This window comes from Sprattus sprattus (assembly GCF_963457725.1).
Source record: "Sprattus sprattus genome assembly, chromosome: 3".
NCBI classification, from domain to species: domain Eukaryota; kingdom Metazoa; phylum Chordata; class Actinopteri; order Clupeiformes; family Clupeidae; genus Sprattus; species Sprattus sprattus.
The window spans coordinates 34,947,202-34,967,739 of NC_137922.1; the positions used below are offsets into that span (position 1 = coordinate 34,947,202).

The following is a 20,538-nucleotide window of genomic DNA, read 5'->3' on the forward strand; positions in this document are numbered from 1 at the left end:
CTGTTATCACTCAGAGTGCTCCCACTTTTCCTCATTCGCAGATAAGCTCAGTCGCTCCGGCCACTTCAATATGGCTACTGAATGTAATGAACACAGAGGCGACTGCCTCAGGCGATTTGAATCGATGTTGATTTGAGCTCACACCAAAATATATTCTATTAATAGATCTAATAATTCCCTGGGATCTTGGTATGATCTCCTAAATCCCACATTATAACTCCATGAGTGGGTGTGAGAAAGTAAAGAGTGAGAGAAATGGGAAAAGACAGAGAGAGAAAGAGAGAGACAGAGAGAGAGAGAGAGGGGGGAGAAGAAAACCCAGGAGGTGTGAGTGCTTGGGCATATCAGTGTCGAGGCACGTATCTTAGCAACCCCATGAGGTCAGCCATGTTCTGTTCAGTGCCCGTGATCTAACCAACGTCTGAAGCTAACTGGCCTTATCCTCCAGCAGAGGGGACAAACACAGCCTCAGGCGGATGCCTGTTAAGACCCATTACCCAGACCAACAGCACACATGCAGGCCACAAACACACACACACTAGTAACCCCAACCCCCCACCGCCTGACAAACCATACCATGTACTCTTTCTGTGTCTACATCTTTCCCTCCATTCCTGTCCATCAGCTTCCATATCTCCCCCTTGCACTCACTAACACATGCAATAACACACACACACACACACACACACACACACACACACACACACACACACACACACACACACACACACACACACACACACACACACACACACACACACACACACACACACACACACACACACACACACACACACTTCGTTAGGCAGGGGGTTAATGAGTGACAGGGCTCAGGAGTGTGGGAGGGGTGTGGGTGTGGATGTGGCTCCTGTTTGTGAATAGGGCAGTGGAGGAGAAGGTTAGAACCGCTGATCCACTGAGCAAATAGGAAACTGCCCCGCAATGAAAGCTCTCACACACGTATTTGCAATGACTGTGTGTATGCCTATGTGTATGTGTGTGTGTGTGTGTGTGGGTGTGTTTGTGTGTGTGTGTGTGTGTGTGTCTGTGTGTATAACTGTGTGTGTTTCATATCATGCAAATGTCCGTCCAAATTTGTGCGTGTTACTAATTATTTAGGGCTTGTCCAAGAATGTGAGCTTACAATACCCGTCACAGAGCTGCTGGGAGGGAAGGCACTCTAGGGGGCATACATACGAGGAGAGCAATTACTTTATTTTGGAAAAACCAACCCAGTATTTTAAACACAAATGGTTTTGAGTTCATGAATGAATATGAGTATCCCTGTGTACGTATGTTTGTGTGTGACAGAGTGTTGCAACTGATTTCAAACTAAAACTGTAAGAGAAATTAGCATTAGTAACTGAAACAACTGCTAAATCTGCTGTGAAACGTGCGTGTGTGTGTGCATGTGTGTGGGTGTGTGTGTGTGTGTGTGTGTGTCAGTGAGAGAGAGAAAGAAAGATAGAGAGAGAAAGAAGGAAGTAGCCTTTTAAAAATATTGTCAGGAAGACAGAAAGACTATGCCTGTATGATGTGTTTATGAGTGTATGTATGACAGGTAGACTGTATGCCTGTATAATATGTTTGAGTGTATATATGACAGGTAGACTGTATGCCTCTATAATGTGTTTATGAGTGTATATATGACAGGTAGACTGTATGCCTGTATAATGTGTTAATGAGTGTATATATGACAGGTAGACTGTATGCCTCTATAATGTGTTTTTGAGTGTATATATAAAAACTAGAAAATGCATTTCCTGAAGGGAATACCAGTGCATGAAATGCAAAAGTTAGGAAAGGAAGAAGAAAAGAAAGAAGAGTGAAAGAAGGACAGAAGAAAGGAAAGAAGAGTGGAAGAAGGAAAGAAGAAAGGATAGAAGAGTGAAGAAAGGAGAGAAGAGAGGATGAAGGAAAGAAGAGTGAAAGAAGGAAAGAAGAAAAGAAAGAAGAGTGAAGAAAGGAAAGAAGAGTGAAAGAAGGAAAGAAGAAAGGAGAGTGAAGAAAGGAAAGAAAAGTGAAAGAAGGAAAGAAGAGTGGAAGAAGGAAAGATGAGTGGAAGAAGGAAAGAAGAGTGAAAGAGAAAAAGAGAGTGAAAATATTGAAAAAAGGAGATAAAAATGGAGTGAAGAAGAGAGATTGAGTGTGAGAGAAAGTAGACTGAGAGGGATAGAGAGAAAGATGGAGAGATGGAGAGAAAAAAAGTAGAGAATGGAAGGTGTCTTAATGTTCCTAGTTACAGTTAAATTGAGAGGGACAGAGAAGAGGTTCCTTAAATTTGGCGCAGCTGTCAGTGAAGCACAGGTGCAAGCCAGTTTAAAGACCCTATTATGATGTCATAATGGCCCAATGTAAGTCAATGGGAAAATTTCGATTCGTTTTTATTTAATATCTTAAAAAGTATAAAGTTTAGAAAAGTGAAAAATACATAGCATAAGTGTCCTTTACAAGACCTACGCGACAAAGTTTGAATGAAGTTTCTACGTTAAGCGGTTCGGGCTGAATTAATCGCAGAAAAAGGTAAGAAGAAGAAGAAGAAGAAGAAGAAGAAGAAGAAAAAAATGCCTAGGAATAACAATACAGGGCATTTCATGCACTGTAATAAATGATCCTCACCAGTCCAGCTTTCTTATGGCTCTGCACGGTGAAGTCTGGGCAGAAGAGCAGGTCAGCGATGGCCATGAGGAGAGACTCGGCCAGTGGCCTGGCACCTTCATCATCCCCTTCATCCTCCTGTAGGGACACAACATCAGCAGAGGACACTATACTTATCCACAGCTCAGCATTTCAGACATACAACACTACACCATACAGTCCATGTTTATTTTTCAGTTCACAGATGTTGGCACATCTTCTCATACCCACATTGTCTGAATTACACAGTGAGCTAAAGATCTATTGCTCAAAAGCTTTGAATTTAATAATTACAGTGCATGAAATGCCCTGTATTGTTATTCCTAGGCTTCTTCGTCTTCTTCTTCTTCTTATTACAGTGCATGAAATGCCCTGTATTGTTATTCCTAGGCTTCTTCTTCTTCTTCTTCTTCTTATTCTTGTTACCTTTTTCTGCGATTAATTCAGCCCGAACCGCTTAACGTAGAAACTTCATTCAAACTTTGTCACGTAAGTCTTGTAAAGGACACTTGTGCTATGTATTTTTCACTTTTCTAAACTTTATACTTTTTAAGATATTAAATAAAAACGAATCGAAATTTTCCCATTGACTTACATAGGGCCATTATGACATCATAATAGGGTCTTTAAACTGGCTTGCACCTGTGCTTCACTGACAGCTGCGCCAAATCAAAGGAACCTCTTCTCTGTCCCTCTCAATTTAACTGTAACTAGGAACATTAAGACACCTTCCATTCTCTACTTTTTTTTCTCTCCATCTCTTCATCTTTCTCTCTATCCCTCTCAGTCTACTTTCTCTCCCATTTTTATCTCCTTTTTTCAATATTTTCACTCTTTTTCTCTTTCACTTTTCTTTCCTTTCTTCACTCTCCTTTCTTCTTTCCTTCTTTCACTCTTCTTTCCTTTTCTTCTTTCCTTCTTCAACTATTATTTCCTTCTTTCACTCTTCTTTCCTTTCTTCACTCTTCTTTCTTTTCTTCTTCCACTCTTCTTTCCTTTCTTCACTCTTCTTTCCTTCATCCTCTCTTCTCTCCTTTCTTCACTCTTCTATCCTTTCTTCTTTCCTTCTTCTACTCTTCTTTCCTTTCTTCACTCTTCCTTCTTTTCTTCTTCCTTTCCTAACTTTTGCATTTCATGCACTGGTATTTCCTTCAGGAAATGCATTTTCTAGTTCTTGTTACCCTTTTCGGCGATTAATTCAGCCCGAACCGCTTAACGTAGAAACTTCATTCAAACTTTGTCACGTAGGTCTTGTAAAGGACACTTATGCTATGTATTTTTCACTTTTCTAAACTTTATACTTTTTAAGATATTAGATAAAAACTAATCTAAATTTTCCCATTGACTTACATTGGGCCATTATGACATCATAATAGGGTCTTTAAACTGGCTTGCACCTGTGCTTCACTGGCAGCTGCACCAAATCAAAGGAACCTCTTCTCTGTCCCTCTCAATTTAACTGTAACTAGGAACATTAAGACACCTTCCATTCTCTACTTTTTTTTCTCTCCATCTCTCCATCTTTCTCTCTATCCCTCTCAGTCTACTTTCTCTCACACTCAATCCCTCTTCTTCACTCCATTTTTATCTCCTTTTTTCAATATTTTCACTCTCTTTTTCTCTTCCACTCTTCTTTCCTTCTTCCACTCTTCTTTCCTTTCTTCTTTCCTTCTTCCACTCTTCTTTCCTTCTTTCACTTTTCTTTCCTTTCTTCACTCTCCTTTCTTCTTTCCTTCTTTCACTCTTCTTTCCTTTCTTCTTTCCTTCTTCAACTATTATTTCCTTCTTTCACTCTTCTTTCCTTTCTTCACTCTTGTTTCTTTTCTTCTTCCACTCTTCTTTCCTTTCTTCACTCTTCTTTCTTTTCTTCTTTCACTCTTCTTTCCTTCATCCTCTCTTCTCTCCTTTCTTCACTCTTCTTTCCTTTCTTCTTTCCTTCTCCCACTCTTCTTTCCTTTCTTATTTCCTTCTTCCACTCTTCTTTCTTTTCTTCTTCCTTTCCTAACTTTTGCATTTCATGCACTGGTATTTCCTTCAGGAAATGCATTTTCTAGTTATATCTTTCAATCCTTCTTAAACATATGAAGCTACGGAACTAGACATTGACCTTGACAGATTCCCCACAATTAATGTTAAAGTATTTTAAGACAAATGATCCATGTCGAGACCAAGGATTTACATGAGTGCTTTTCCACCTACAAAGAATGTTTGGCAAAAGTAACCAAGGGATATGACACAGCCGACAATCATGCAGTGCATACAACACACAGAAACCAGAAAAGAGCTTTCCAACAAACATATGTGGCGTACACACACACACACACACACACACACACACACACACACACACACACACACACACACACACACACACACACACACACACACACACACACACACTTAGAAGCACCTGCCTTCCCACAGCAGTCCTGCATTCACTCGGCTTCTGCAGTCCATCCAGGCTTTAATTAGTGGTAATTCAACACCAGCCCAGTCTCCATTTGTGAGGCAAAGTGCACAATATCTGCAGTGTTCAAGCCCATGGAACGGGGAGCGAGAGGAGAGGAGGGGGGGGGGAGAGAGGAGGAGGAGGAGAGTGGGACAAGGAAGGGGACTGCATGCACCCGACGCAGCAGACAGCTCGACTTACAGCCCCTGAACTCTCACGCTGACTATACTAACTGGAGAGATGGAGAGGAGGTGACAGGAGAGGAAAAGCAGGAATTGGGAGAAGAGGGAGGGCGGGAGACTTGAGCATATGAGAGGATAGGAGAGGTGAGGAGAGGAGAGGATAGGAGAGGTGAGGAGAGGGTGAAAGAAAGAAAGGCCGGCCTGGTGAAAGGTGAGTTCAGGTTGGTGTAGAGTTGACTAGGGGGAAAAAGAGGTGCTGACAGATCAAACGGAGGACCTGGATGAGATAAGCCTGCCCTGTATGTTTAGAACACCTGTGTCAGGTGTTCAGCCCGGGCTGAATTCTAACTGAAGAGGAACACTGTTGGTGTAGGCTAGCTCAGTCGATGAAATGAAAACATATCCAAAGTGTAGGCTACAACATCAACATATTCACAACAGGATTGTGCTTCAAAACTAATTGTCATTTTTCTGCAATCAAAACGGTCAAATTGGCTTGTTTTCTAATAATAGACGTGAAAAGGCTATCACTGAATACCCTACAGTGGAGGGTTATACATTTGGGCCTGATACAATGATAGATTTTGGTGACAGAAAACAACTATTTATTTTTACTGTTTTAGCATTTCAAGCCTTTTGAGAGGAAAAGGACCACAGGTTTCCTTGCTAGCATAGGTCGTTATGAAGCCATGTAACTCGTATAAGCAATAACGTTAGGCTGCCTTATCTTTACTCTGCCGACAAATAATCAAGGTTCTTTTCAAAGCAATGGCACTATAAGATGAGTTATCGTATTTGTCAATGTCGTTGAAATTGATCTTCCCCTTAAAACGTTCTTTTAAAAATAATTCTTTACAGAACACACGAGAGCACAGCAGCAAAATCGTGAAATCGAGATTTACCCATTGTAGAGACTGAGGCCACAAGGTCTGGCTTAACAGATGTTTCATAGTCTCAGTTAAGGACCATTACATTTCTTGCCTCATTTTCTTGACTCAGCAAAACAGGACAACGAATATACCCGTGACAGACATGTGCCAACGCGGGTTATGCATTATTCAAGACAACTGCTACCATATACAGAATTCCATTACTTTTCCAGACCTCGAAAATTGGATTTTAAAATTCCATGACTTTCATGACCATGGGAACCCTATAAATGCTATTTATAATTTGTACAATACCAGTGCCTTTCTCCAGCACTGGGCATTGATCAAAAATCCAAAATAAGGTAGAGGAACTGAAGAAACATGGTCTTGTGAAAACACAACATGGAATCAAGGGCAGGATAATATCAGGAGGGGCCATCCTGGGACCTTTGGAATGGCACTTTAATGAAATTCGCAATATTGTGGTTAAGCGTCTATAGAAACCATATCTTAGAGAACAGGACAGCCACCCACTTAAAGATGCAGTCCGCGGTTCTGGCAAAAGGTTGTTGATATTTGAGCCACTATGTGTGTTTCCCATTTACAGCACCAGGGATAATTAGCTAAGTTTGACAAAAAGTGTATTGCATTAGTATGACGTACTGTTCCTTTAAGGATGGAAAAGGAAGAGACTTGGAAGTGTGATGTTAAGAGTAACTGATATCCTGAGAGGTCAGATCCAGTCTCTGCAAAAACTGGTGGAATCCATGCACTACACTTGGTCCAGTGCTCAGACAGGATATTGTGTAACTGCAGCCTGTTCACAGCTTCCTGTCAAGATACTTGGTGTTTAAATTGTTGCAATGCTGGGACACCAACTGTGCTTGTTGATGCTGGGGTGGCAATTTAGGAACATTCTTTTTTATTGGATAGAATTCACCAATTGGGGAAATATTTTTGAGACAGCATTCTTGATAATGCAAGAAAAATGTTTCATAACCCAGTACCCATCACTACGAAAAAATACCAACTATGCAGTTCGAAAGTTTCTATTGTGTCATATGTTGCAACAATAAAGAGAATCAAAATATGAACTAGAAGCCCAATGAGAAAGAAAGATACAATACAGCAAAAGTGTAACTATCGCTGTAACCTCAAACAAAACCACAAAGCCACTACACCCAGGCCTCAGATGAAAGAGACTACAGCAGTTATGAGTTGGGCTCTGATCCAATCCCTTCTCCCAGGAGACTCTCCTTCCTCCTGCTGTTTGAGATGAAGCGTTTAACTGTGCAATCTGCTTTGGCTAACATTGACATGAGATTGTGTAACAGCAGCTCGCTCTCTCTCTATCATCCTCCACTGCATCCCAACCCAGCAGGACGCACCACCACACACAAGTAAAAGCTCTCCAAACTATTTTAGATTTTCTCTCAAAGTAGTACCTCTGGAAGAAGGCATGCTGAAAACACTCACTATCCTAAAATGAGAGAAGCCAAATAGAGGGGCAAAGAGGTGTTGTGTCCGTGTGTAAGCACAGCAAGATGTGAAAGAGAGCAGTCCGAACGCACTTTGTTTAAAAAGCCCATCAACTTGTGTTACAGTGAGGGATGAAGATTGAAAGGGTAGAGCCAGGGCAGAATATGCACTTTGGTGTGCATGCATGCATTAACTAGTGTGTGTGTGTGTGTGTGTGTGTGTGTGTGTGTGTGTGTGTGCGTGCGTGCGTTTGCGTGTGCGTGTGCGTAGGCTAAAACAATGAAAAGCAGCGGGGTCAAATATAATGTGATAAGTCAGAAAGACAGGATGGAACAGAAAGAGAAAATGGGACTGAGACAAAAAGAAGGTGCTAAAATCATACAGACAAGCGGTTTCACAGACAAGGCAGGGCAAGCGGTTTCATGATGGCACATCATTATGTTCATCATCACTATCCCCCCATAGTCTTACCCCAGCCCGTCCAGCGCCGGGCAGAGTGGACCAGAAAAACCCTCTCCAGTCTGGATCCTCAAAGATGTAAGGCAGGACTCGAGTGAGCAGGCGAGCACAGTTCAGCACGATCTGCCTCTCCTTCTCCCCAGGGCAGCCAGACTCTGCTCCCTGGACCAGCTTTTCCACTGCCTGGGAGGGAATAACAGAGACACAGTCTTAACTAGGATGAAAATAAGCGTGCAAATGATCAAATCAATGTTTTTCTTGTTTTAATTTCACAACTAAGGGCTTATACATATGCATGTGTGTGTGTGTGTTTGTGTGTGTGTTTGTGAGTGGTACATGAGATAGTTTGTATGTGAGTTTATGCAAACAAACAAACACAAACTGAGAGACAAACATAATGGCTCATTTAAATTGTAAACACATCAAAACCAATCCAAATAGTAAAGCCCTTATTATCCATCTCTGTTTGCCAGTGAATCCATCATTGTGATTGGAAGCTGTACTACACTAATCTTAAAAATCCACCATAGGGCCCACACTGCAAACACATGACACATAGGCGTTTACAGGCATTTAAAGGGCATAACCTGTCCTATCTCCCTGAGAACACACATCATGTTCTCATAGCCTCTTAGAGCTCTGCAGGGGGTATAAAACCCCTTCTCAAAGGTCCTTCTGCCTCCCCTGCTTCTAGGCTATTGTGGGAAAAGCCAATAATTGCATTCCGGTCACTATGTGCAGGGTTGGGTGCAAACAGAGGGAGGCAAAAAGACACTGTGTCTGTTAACAGCTACATTTGAAAGGAAATCCGCTCTCCTCCTTACACTCTCTTTTACTCAAACTTCCCTCTCTTTCTCCCCATCTATCTATCTATCTATCTATCTGTCTATCCATCTCTCTCTCTCTCACACACACACACAAACACACACACACATGCATACATGCACAGTAAATGGATGGAACAGTTGCCCTAATCTTCTGTATAACATCAGGGAACCGCTTTATATTTGCACTCCTCCTAAGCAACACTAAGGTTTGAGTGAATTCATACCAGTTCACTAATACCACCAACCAACACATTCTCTACATTAACTTTAACATGACTCAGTGACCTGATAACCATCATTTAACCCACCAAAGACCCACTGAGTCTGAGAAACCCCTTCAGTACCTTGTAGCACAGGGTTGCCAGGTTGGAGGGGGATTCCTCTCTGACGGCTCGGATCTCGGCGGCTGGAACCAGGGCAAACACATCCTGGATGGTGGTGGTGGAGTCGGCCCAGAATTGATCCCAGAATGCATCATCCGTGGCCTCCACGGGCTGAGGCAGACATGGTTCAGTTACATTCCCCATGGCGAGCAAAGCAGAGCAAAGAAAGATGCAGCGGAAAAGCTACACAAGGCACTAGGTTGGCATGCAGAGAGAGAGAGAGGGTACTGCTTCAGAGTACTGCTGTCAACTCAGGCTAGGCTAACATGTTATAACTGGACTGTTATGTAACTCACTGAGTGCAGTATTACATAGATAGACTGAAGGGTACTGACAAACAACTAATTTTGTGAATTATTACTCGTTTAACAATTGCAGTAGAGTGGGAAAGGGGAATACAGCAGAATTGTCAAGTAAAGGTAAACTTAAGACATAAATGGCATGAAGTATATACTATTGGTGATGTGCATTGGCTTTACTGGACAATTCAACATAATTTGTGACAGAAGTTTAAATTTGTGCCACCAAATCTATGAATAACTAGTTCTCGCAATTTCACTTTTCGTAGAGCCCACCTTAGAAGGCAAATCATTTCAATGTTTTAATGTTTCAAGTATCAATGAAGCCAACTGAATAAATTCGATTTTTCCAAGATAACGAGTAGGCCTACAACTGAACATTCAATTAGAAAATTGTCTTTGTTTGAAAGTATCCTACTGTTTTCATTTTCAGTCATTTCAATTTCAAAACAAGTTACCCTAAATAAATTACAAACAAGACTTTATTTGATGTTACCACCGAGCTACTTTAAAGAATATTTCACGTTATATTTTTCGAATTTGTTAAATACAGTAAGTCAAACTGAGCTGTCAAACTCTTACGAGCCGCACCTGCTCAAACCTTGACTTTTCACAAGCACCACGCACTTGCAGCTTATTTGGCGACTGCTTTTGATGCCATCTGGAAACCAATTACTCTTTCACAAACCCGGTATTACCAAGGCTAATTAAGTAGCCTAAAAAAAGAAACAGAGTAACGATATATTTCAAACCTGTGTTTTTGTTGTGAGCTGTATCACCGCTTTCCTAAAACGCAATTTGGAGTCAGTGTTCCCCATTTTTATATTCCTCTCCACGCACAGCTGAGTCTCCGGTTTACTTTCATCCGTGTATTACCTACCTTCACCTCTACAGCGCGAGCGCCCGGGTATTAACAACCACTTGAAGTGAGCAGGATCTTGAGGAAGAAACTTCCGGGTCTAGCAACTAACTGCCAATATTTGTTCACATATGACGTATGTAAAAGGTTTATTGCAAACACGTTTTCGTCTATGCTAATCAAGTTTGTGTTAAACGCATGTTAAGATACTTGAAGGGTAATTTTGACCAAGTATAAACTTTAGTTTTTTCCCCTGGTTTAGTGTATGTAGTCTCGTTGTCTTATACATTGCTGTTCACGAGAGACATATGCATGGTACCGGCTTCAGGCGTTTTTAAAACTGTAACCACTAAATTAACAGTAAGGGGGAAGTAATTAAGGATATAGCCTACCAAAATCCTACAAATGTTGTTCAGGGCCTATACTGCCATCTAAAGGTGAATTGCCATGTTCTCCCCAGCACACGCACGGACAGCAGTGTCATGCTGACCCTATGCAAAAATACCAGTTTGTGTGTGAGGTCTTGACTTCTTCAGCTTATCCCCAGTTAATCGAATTACGACAAAATCTAATTAGAAACGATTTGGTCACAGATATGTTACCTACATGAAAGGGACAGATTTCTGTCTTCATTAGGTCACACACCTGAGCTCAACCCTCCTAGAGAACATCACATTATGAGTGAAGAAGGTCTTCAAGGGCACAAGACTCTGGTTTTAAATCAAACAGCAAAAAGATTCAATATAGTTTTCTTGGGCTAACAGTATCCCTCAATATTAATTAAGCCTCCTGAGGATCAGCAAATGCTGTCTTTGCATTTGTGAGTGCCAGTGGACTAGGCACAGGCCATTTGAATATCTGGGATCAATTCAAAACAGGCAATGCTGTTAGCTGTTGGCCTTGCTATACATGCAACCTGGTGAAGATGATAGTATTCCTGTTTTGTTTTTACTTTTTTACCCTAGGGGCTTAGTAATATTAGACACATTTCACAAATTAAATGACATGGAAATGACACTGAAAAAAAATGTGTTTTGTCGATCAATATCTTTATACATTAATACAATAATTTCGTCATGTAAAATTTCCTTCCAAGTTTGCTTAAACAGCAGTAGGTGGCGCTGTAGAAAAGCTGAGCTTGGTTCAAGGTTGCCTTGGAAACTATAAGACCCTTTATTCTGTCCACTTTTTTTTCATTTAGAATATTTACTTTGCCTTCCTCTGCATAGTGTCCCTGCCTAAATCTAATGTTTGTCTTTGGGCTTTTGGGCATTTTCTCCCTGGAGACATATACAACTATGACAAAAGCAACCAGGCACAAAATGTACTCTCTTTCTCTCTTGATGTGCTTACAGCATTTGAGGTTGAAATGTGTTGTTGCTTAATCAGTTATGTATTCATGTATTTCTGCCGGTGTTCTCATGTCTATCATGGTGTATGTGGAATGGTCCTGTTCGTTAATGGTCTCTCTGACACATTTCATATTTTTAAAGAAGACTGTTCATTTGACACATCCCTCTCTCCTGTTTGTCCACCTCTGTACCTCTTCACTCAGTGTCATTAACAGACCCAGGAGAGAAGTATGGTCTTACAATACAAGAGGCTGATTATGTCTGCTGTCTGGTGAGGATGCACCCCCTTTCCAGCACGGACTGGATTTAGTTCTCTCATTCGTGACTGACAGACAAGGGCATGCTCAGTGTTTTTTCATACATTTTCAAACATACAGGTGTATGGAAAAAAACAAATTTTTCTGTGTATGATAGTCAGTGTGATGAATACTGAAGTATCACATCCGCTTACCAACGTGCTGAATATGGTATAACCCCGTCAAGCAACCTACTGCCTGTTTCTTACTATTTTTAGCGTGTTTTTCTGTAGGTAGCGAGTTTGCATAACATCTTCCTAAACTTTGTTCAGAAAACTTTGTTCAGTAACAGTTGTATTTTCTAAAGGCAACGTGTGCTACAGGCTTCAGAAGATAAATCAAGCTGCTCCTCTTTTTTCCAGTCAAAAGAAAATCAAGTGTGAATTTATACTGAGAGTAAAGTAGACTACTTCACCTTTTGTATAACTTTCTGCTTTTTACAAGACTAACAAAAATGTCTGTTTTTACTGTAGCTTAAAGTGAGTAAAATGGTGTTATGTCGACGCCATATATGATTATGCCTCTAATTGATCTCTAGAAAGGCTATGTCCTGATAAACAGAACCCACCACAAAGCAAGCATAAATCCATGGCAATATTGGCCGAGGATTTAATGTCTTTCAGTGCTATGTGTTGCAAAGCCCTTTTGTAATTTGCAATTCCCTTGCACACTCCCTGGCTATTGCATTATGAACTGACCAAAGCTATGGAGGATTGGTGGTAATGTCATCCGTGATTCTGGTAAACCATGCTCTTCTATTACTTGAGATTATAAAAGCGTGGGTGACTAGTCAGTGCTTTTGGTCTGGCAAACAAGCCCTGCATAGTGCCTTGATGGTGAAAAGGATGGCTATTTAAAAGTTGACATTAGTATGATGGTGCAGGCAATTGGGTGGGGGAAAAGGTGGTGCTGGTGGCAGTTGCTCATAGTGATGGTTGGTAGAGATCTTGAAAAGGGTAAACCATTAAACTAAAAGCACTGGCACTGTATGACTTTTTTCTTTTTCAAATGAGAGTATCAAGATCTGACATTTTACAGGTTGGAAGTGGATCATATTTTCTACTGTTATAAAATTCAGATATAGGGTTGGTATGTTGAAAAATATTATGGTGCCATTGCTAGAACCAGCAAATGATCTTAACAAACATGGGGGTCATTAGAATGTGCTAACTTGTCAGCCCTTTAAGAAATATATATATATAAATGTATTTTTGTATTATTATTATTTAAACTTGTTTTTTTTTTGCAGTCAGACCACTTTGAAAATGATGGTCTACCTTGTCAAAAGATATTCAAGTGCATGTTCTATCTCAGAGTGCATATCTCAGAGTGCTTGTAGAGCATGCTGCCATATCAAATCCCTTCACCAGTCTGTTACCTTCTGTGCTTGTGACAGTTGGCAGGCAGCTAGCTCTGTCTGTTTTACATAACATAGCATAGATGGAATAATTATGAGATAAGTATACTTCAAGACCAGAAAGGTGGGTCTTAATTCGAAAACAGACAGGCTATATGATGCACTCTTCATGTTAAGAGCTCTTGAAACAGGCTCGTCATGGAAAAAGCCTTTCAGTGGTGTTATCCTGGTGTCTTGTGATATTGATCACATTTGACATTTGCTAATATAATTAGATCTTGCTCTAAAGCATACTGTATATGGTGTTAAGCCATCCAAGCGCTAATTACTTGCTAGATTGGTTGAATTGCTTGTTTAGACTTAATAATAAAAAGGTGCTTCATGCCTTAATACTAAACTGAGTCTTTCTTTGAGCTGCTATGTTTTGGTCTCATTGAGAGAAAGATATAAGGCAGTCAACTTTGCATTATATTATGACAACCCATAGTTTTAGAGTATCACAGTATTACTGCCAAGAAGGGACATGACACCAGTGAATTTTACATACTTTTATTTTTGTTAGAATATGGCCCCTTTGACCAGGTGAAGCCTAAAGCATCCATTGCCATACACTAACTTATACAGTTGGACAGTACATCAAAACAAATACTGGATTTGTGCAACAAAGGTTTTCTGTGGTTTTACACAGATCTACTGTATGTATAAATATATTGTACACAGATGTCTGCCGTAAGGGATGGTCATTTTCACAGCACTGTCAACATGGAACAGTCACATGTGTGACCCTTGGAGCAATCGAAGCCAAGTCAGACGTTAAATGAGCCTATCAACACCGCTTTTTTCCACTGACGAAGGGAGACAGACGGGTCCATTACTGTCACAGACGCCAGGCAACAGCAAAGCGAGTCCAGCGCTACGGAGAGCGATGGAACCCGGAGACACAGCGGATTCCCAGGAAATAAACACGAGTTCGTCTTCACCAGTACTTCAGGTACAAACATCATTACATAAGGGAGCGGGGTGAGAAGTGACTCACTCCTAGTCTAGGGACACCCACAGCTGCAGCTCCTTCGGAATAGAGGGTCAAAGGTATTTATGGATTTGAGCCATGACCCTACTTTTTGCAGCCAGAAACTATTGTTAGGTCACCACTGCTACTAGTTACTGCATCATCTAAAACCTATAATATAATTCAAATGCAACACATAAAGAACTGCACACTGCAGAGCCATTCTCTCTGGTCCTGGTATGAAGGGGGAATATGGCTAGCGACTGTTCACATTCAGAAGATTTATTTCAGTCAATTGAACATCTGAGCCACATTTTGATCACAACAGACAGTTATATTGGTGTGTTTCTGCATTTTCAAACTAAATAGACCACTGGACTCAAAACACTCTTATACAATGAAATGTACTCGCTACTGAAAAATTCACAGATTTCCACAGAAACAGAAGAAGAATACATTATACATACAGTGCCCTCCGCAATTATTGCCACCCTTATTGAATGTGACCAAAACAGGCTATGAAAAAATATTTGTTTGCTGTTTATCCTCTTGGTCTTTCACTCAAAATATTCACAAAAATCTTACCTTTTCATTGAAATAATTTTTTTGAAATATATTTATTTTTCTTTAAATAAATACTATTCTCCTAAACAGGTGTGCCACAATTATTGGCACCCCTTAATTTAATGTTTTGAGCAGCCTCCCTTTGCCAAGATAACAGATCCAAGTCTTCTCCTATAGTGCGTGATGAGGTTGGTGAACACATGGGACAGACCTGAGACCATTCCTACATACAGTATCTCTGCAGATCCTTCAGATTCTGAGGTCAACACATTTGCAGATTCGGCTTCAGCTCTTCCCACAGATTTTCTATGGGGTTTAGGTCTGGGGACTGTGATGGCCATGGTAAAGCCTTAATTCTGCTGTCGGTGAACCATTTTTGTGTTGATTTTTAGGTGTGCTTCGGATCATTGTCCTGCTGGGAGGTCCAACCACGGCCCAGTTTAAGCTTCCTAGAGGGGGGCTGTTAGGTTTTTATTTAATATCTGCTGGTATTTGATGGAGTACATGATACCATGTATCCTAACAAGATGTCCAGGGCCTTTGGAAGACAGACCCACAACATCAGAGATCCGCCACCATACTTCAAAGTGGGTATGGGGTGCTCTTCTGTATGGCTATCTTTCTGTTTACGCCAAACCCACCTTTGATGTTTTTTTGCCAAGAAGCCTTATTTTGGTCTCATCTGACCATATAACTCTAATATAAAAGTCTGACTTACATTCGGCAAACTGTAGGCACTTTAGTTTGTTGTTGATTGACAGCAGAGGCTTTTTTCTGATAACCCTCAAAAACAACTTGTGGTGATGTAGGTGCAGTCTGATGGTAGTTCTGGAGACGTTCTGACCCCAGGACTTAACTAACCTCTGCAATTATCCAGCTGTGATCCTTGGAGATTCTTTTACCAGTCGAACCATCCTCCTCACGGTGCGTCGGGTCAGTTTACAGATAGGTCCTCTTCCAGGCTGATTCCTTACATCTCCTCTCGCTTTTAACTTCTTAATTATTGCCCTGATTGTGGAAGTGGGTATTTCCAACTGTTTAGATATTTTCTTATTTCCCTAAATCCAGATTTCGGCAGCTCAACAACTTTTTGTCGCACTTTGACACTGAGTTCTTTTGTCTTTCACATCTTGATGAATGACTAAGGCCCAATCCCATTTCTAATCTCTACCCCTACCCTTACCCCTACCCCTTCGCCTTCGCTTTTTCAAATGGAGGGGTAGCCGAAGGGGTTGAAACGCTAGCCCTTCGAATTGGGATAGCACTTCAACAATTACGTACGTCATCAGTACGAAGCGTCAGCTGTTACGTTACCGGAGAGCGACAGCTGTCACTCACCAGACATAAACAAACATGGCGCCTGCAGCTGTTATTTACACAATGCAACATTTCATCAAACAAGTTTTAAAATCATGAATTACAAAGAAAATACTTTCATTTGTGTAATGCTTTCCCTGCTGTTTCCGACATTTTTAAATGGACTCGCGCGATGTTTTTTCTTTAATGATCACGGGTTCGCAATGCATTGAGGGAAATCAGTCTACCCCTCCGTTTGAAGTGTGCCCTCGGAAAATCTCCGTTTGGAGGGGTAGAAAGCGCTTCCCCTTCCCCTACCCCTCTGTCTTAACGTTAATTGGGACAGCCCTACCCCTCCACATGAACGCGCAAAACGGAGGGGAAGGGGAAAGACGAAGGGGTAGGGGGAGAAATGGGATTCAGCCTAAGGGTATTTGGCCTGTGTCACCTCATATTTATACCTCTGTGAAGCAGAAAGCCATGGTTGACCACTTAAGAGTTCCTAATGAAACAGGTAAACTCAAAAATATAAAACATGACTGGTAATATACTTCAGTTAGATTTTAATTATAGGATTTTCTAGGGGTGCCAATAATTGTGGCACCCATGTTTTGGAGAAAAATCTTTTATGTAATGTCAAAAAAATAAATTCTTTCAAGAATTTTACTTCGATGAAAAGGTAAGATTTTTGTGAATATTTTGAGGGAAAGACCAAGATGATAAACAGAAAAGATATATTTTTTCATAGCCTGTTTTGGTCACATTCACTAAGGGTGCCAATAATTGTGGAGGGCACTGTATTACTTTCACCTTTTTTCATATCTGTCGATGTAATGCTCTTTAACAGTGCATGAACTAGATCATGAGGTCAGGTAGACCCCCACATGTTACGTGGGAACATGTGTCAAAAGGTTCAGTTTCTGATGACATAGTACAACAGAATCTCACTTTGAGCCCAAAACACTGAACACGATACTGTTATCTACCCTATAAGCCATTGGCAAATGCTGTCCGGCTTGTGAAAATAAATCCCCTCTCTTTGGCATCAGTGGGTAAATACTGGCATGGGAAATGTATTTAAACTTCTAAAAGCAGTTAGTACCCTCTTCACCATAATGAACATTCCATTAAACCTATGAACTCTAATGTGGTCACTATTCACAAACTTGAAGACATTTAAGTTAATATCACTCCGTTTTCCAGTCTTAATTTTTTGGCCAGAATCATCATAACTGCATTCACAATATGTGTTGCCAAAAATACCTTTATGATCATAACAAGAATGTGACCAATTAAACCCATTTGAACAAATAGACCCCTTAAAGCTGACAGCTCACACACTGCTGCAACTACCATCAGCTATGAGCTTGACTGAGGCATCGAAGCTCAACAGACTGGAAGTAGGCGACCAGTGAGCAGTCACTGCCAATACACTGGTGTAGAAGAGAACCATCATCCAGCGGCCTCTGATGGTCAGTCATACTCTCTTTTTAGGAATTAAAAAATAACTTTGCATTAAGATGCTATGTAACATTAAATGTCACGAAAGCGTTGGTCACTGTTCCCTGTGGATTGTTTGGCTTCCTGTCCTTGGTGACATTATCGCTAAGGTTGGAAGTTTCACTGGATCCTGCCTCCACTAAGCTTACTGTATGAATCTGGTGCACGACATTGACCCGGTTGACAATCCTTCTCCTGAGCGCACAGCTGAACACCTTCTGGAAGCCTTTGCGGAAGTGTTTGGAGACCAAGGCGTATACGATGGGGTTGAGGCAGGAGTTGGCGTAAGCCACCAGATGAGAGAGGATACGGAGCACGTAGGTGACGTGGTTGAGAGGGAAGTGGCCGAACCACATGCAGAGGATCACCAGGTGGTGCGGCAGCCAGCATATGCAGAATAACGCAGCCACGATGATGATCATCTTGGTCACCTTGCGTTTGGCTCGTTTGGACTCAGACATGTCATCCACAGGGTCCACCGTGGTCCACAAGTAGCGGATAGTGCGCGCGTAGGTCAGGCTTAGCACCAGCACGGGAATCATGTATCCAAAGACAAAGGTGCATACATCCATGGCCCGGCGATGGTGAATGTCCCAGGCCGGGATGCACACCGTAGTGCCGTCTAGATCCATTTGCTGGTAGTAGCTCAAGTATGGTCCAGAGAAGACCAGAGATAACCCCCACACCACACAAATCGATATTAGGGCATTTTTCGGGGTTCTCATTTCCCTTGAGCGAAGAGGGTAGCGAATGGCCAGATACCTGTTCAGAAATATACAGGATATTTTAACCATTTTCATGTGACAGTATAGCTAAATATGTATCTTGATTTGTCTTAAATTAGAATATATTTGTTTGACTTGTGTTTTGTGTTAAAAATGAACAAGTCAAATGATTTATATTCACAATTACGATTATCATTAAGTCATGTTATATAATGAGTGGTAAAGATGAATTCCACACGCACCTGTCCAGCGACACAGCAGTCAATGTGAAGATGCTGGCGTACATGGTGAGGTAAATGAGAAAGTGCATCGCCTTGCACACAAATGGTCCGAAAACCCACTCGTCCATCGTGTAGATCGTCGCTTGCAAAGGCACACAAAATACAATGAAGCAGAGGTCTGCGATGCACAGATTCAGAATGAACAAGTTGGTCGTCTTCGTATTCATCTGTCCATTACGCAAAAGCACAGCAAGAACCAAACAGTTTCCAAATGTGCCGACTAGGAAAATTAAGAAGAAAACAAGAGAAATTATAACAGATTCTGGTTTCCAGTGCACATTAAAGAGGTTTTGCTGAGAGAAATTCATATTTTTTTTATATCCCGAATCTAGACTTATTAAAAAGTCATCATACAGAATGCGGAGGACACAATAGACTACCTCGAATCAAACGAGTTTCTACATTATTTGATCTCTATAGATAAATAAAAACGGCCAAGCATAAGAGTTGAAAAAACGCACGGACTTCCATCACTTCGAACGACTGAGTGCCCCTCTCGCGCGCGCGCTGGAAACGAGGCACCACTACAACATTTAAATGAGACCCAGACTACTTCTTGTCTCCACCCACGTCATTGAAATGAAGACCAGATAATAAGATGGCAATCCATGAAATTAACCTTAGTGTTTTCCAACCCTGTGTGTCTTAGAAAACCAATGAATAGTCCTGTCCTTGTAAATTATAATGTATTCTATGCTATAGTGTATTTACTGAAACACTTTCAACAATCCTCTATATGCTGTGTGACGGCCCTATAGTGTATTTGCTGAAACACTTTAAACAATCCTCTGTATGCTATGTGACTTCCCTATAGGGTAATACTATAAACAATACTCTATATGCTGTGTGACTGCCCTCTAGTGCGACTTATGGCAAGACGTCGGTGGAAAGACTGGTTCCATCACCTGCAAAAGTAAAATCATAATTGTTCCTGTAGGACTGGCTTTCAAATTAATATGAACAAAGTATGTTTCAGATGTGAAAGACCAGAGGCGAGACACCAATTTTAAAGTTGAAGGCCCATTTTATAAATATGGTCTTTGTTCATGAGTATAAAAGAGCAGTTAGCTCCTTAATAGTTTGTTCATAAACCTCACCTTGGGTATGATTAAAAAGTAGACATCTAAAAATAGCAGTATGCATGGGAGTATGCCTTTTTTATGTGGTTTAGAAACATTAGATACATCACTGCACATTAGGGTATGGGACACAGCAGCATGGTGACAGAGTAACACATATGAAGGAATGACCCTCCAGTGTTATTCCAGATGGCACTGGACTCCTGACAATCCCTGACTCACCTCAAGGTCCTATGTCTCAGGGCCTCACTGGCCTCATTCCCCCGGGCAAACACCTCTCAGCTGGGCATGCCACCGTCTGATCCTCCCTTCCCATCCATCCTCTCCGCGTGAGTCACAGGTTTTTTCCGCTGGTAAATATATGGCACGCCGTTTCCAACAAGCACTCTTGTGCATGGACACTTACACACACTCATTAGCATCTAAAATAGCCCTTGGTTCAGTTTTTATCCTTGGGGTATCCAGGAGAGAAAAGGAAGCTCGAGGTTGTTTTTCGGCAGATACTTGAAAGGACAGGCTACCTCATTGTCAACAGGTCACATAGAAAAGAATAAAACTGAGAATAATTATGTATGTTTTCTTGATCATTATTCTGATGAATTAATTTCGAACCAAAATTTGCTTTCACTATGAAGT

The 20,538-nt window shown here is 41.1% G+C and overlaps 2 protein-coding genes across 2 annotated transcripts in view; both read right to left on the minus strand.

Moving 5' to 3' along the window:
* The window catches only part of hid1b (HID1 domain containing b), a gene marked incomplete at its 5' end in the record, with an annotated part of 33,041 nt that extends 22,639 nt beyond the window's left edge, over positions 1–10,402 (minus strand). Inside the window, 4 exons of the mRNA XM_080835892.1 lie at positions 2,620–2,736; positions 8,088–8,258; positions 9,247–9,396; positions 10,337–10,402. Coding sequence (XP_080692018.1) covers positions 2,620–2,736; positions 8,088–8,258; positions 9,247–9,396; positions 10,337–10,402 — 504 coding nt within the window. The remainder of the gene's footprint in view (positions 1–2,619; positions 2,737–8,087; positions 8,259–9,246; positions 9,397–10,336) is intronic.
* Positions 10,403–17,840: 7,438 nt separating this feature from the next.
* Positions 17,841–19,131, minus strand: LOC308362730 (galanin receptor 2a; the record flags this gene model as incomplete). Its single annotated transcript, XM_080835457.1, has 2 exons — positions 17,841–18,579; positions 18,785–19,131. 2 exons carry the CDS (start codon positions 19,129–19,131, stop codon positions 17,841–17,843), a joined length of 1,086 nt encoding a protein of 361 aa, XP_080691583.1.
* Between the last annotated feature and the right edge of the window lie 1,407 nt (positions 19,132–20,538).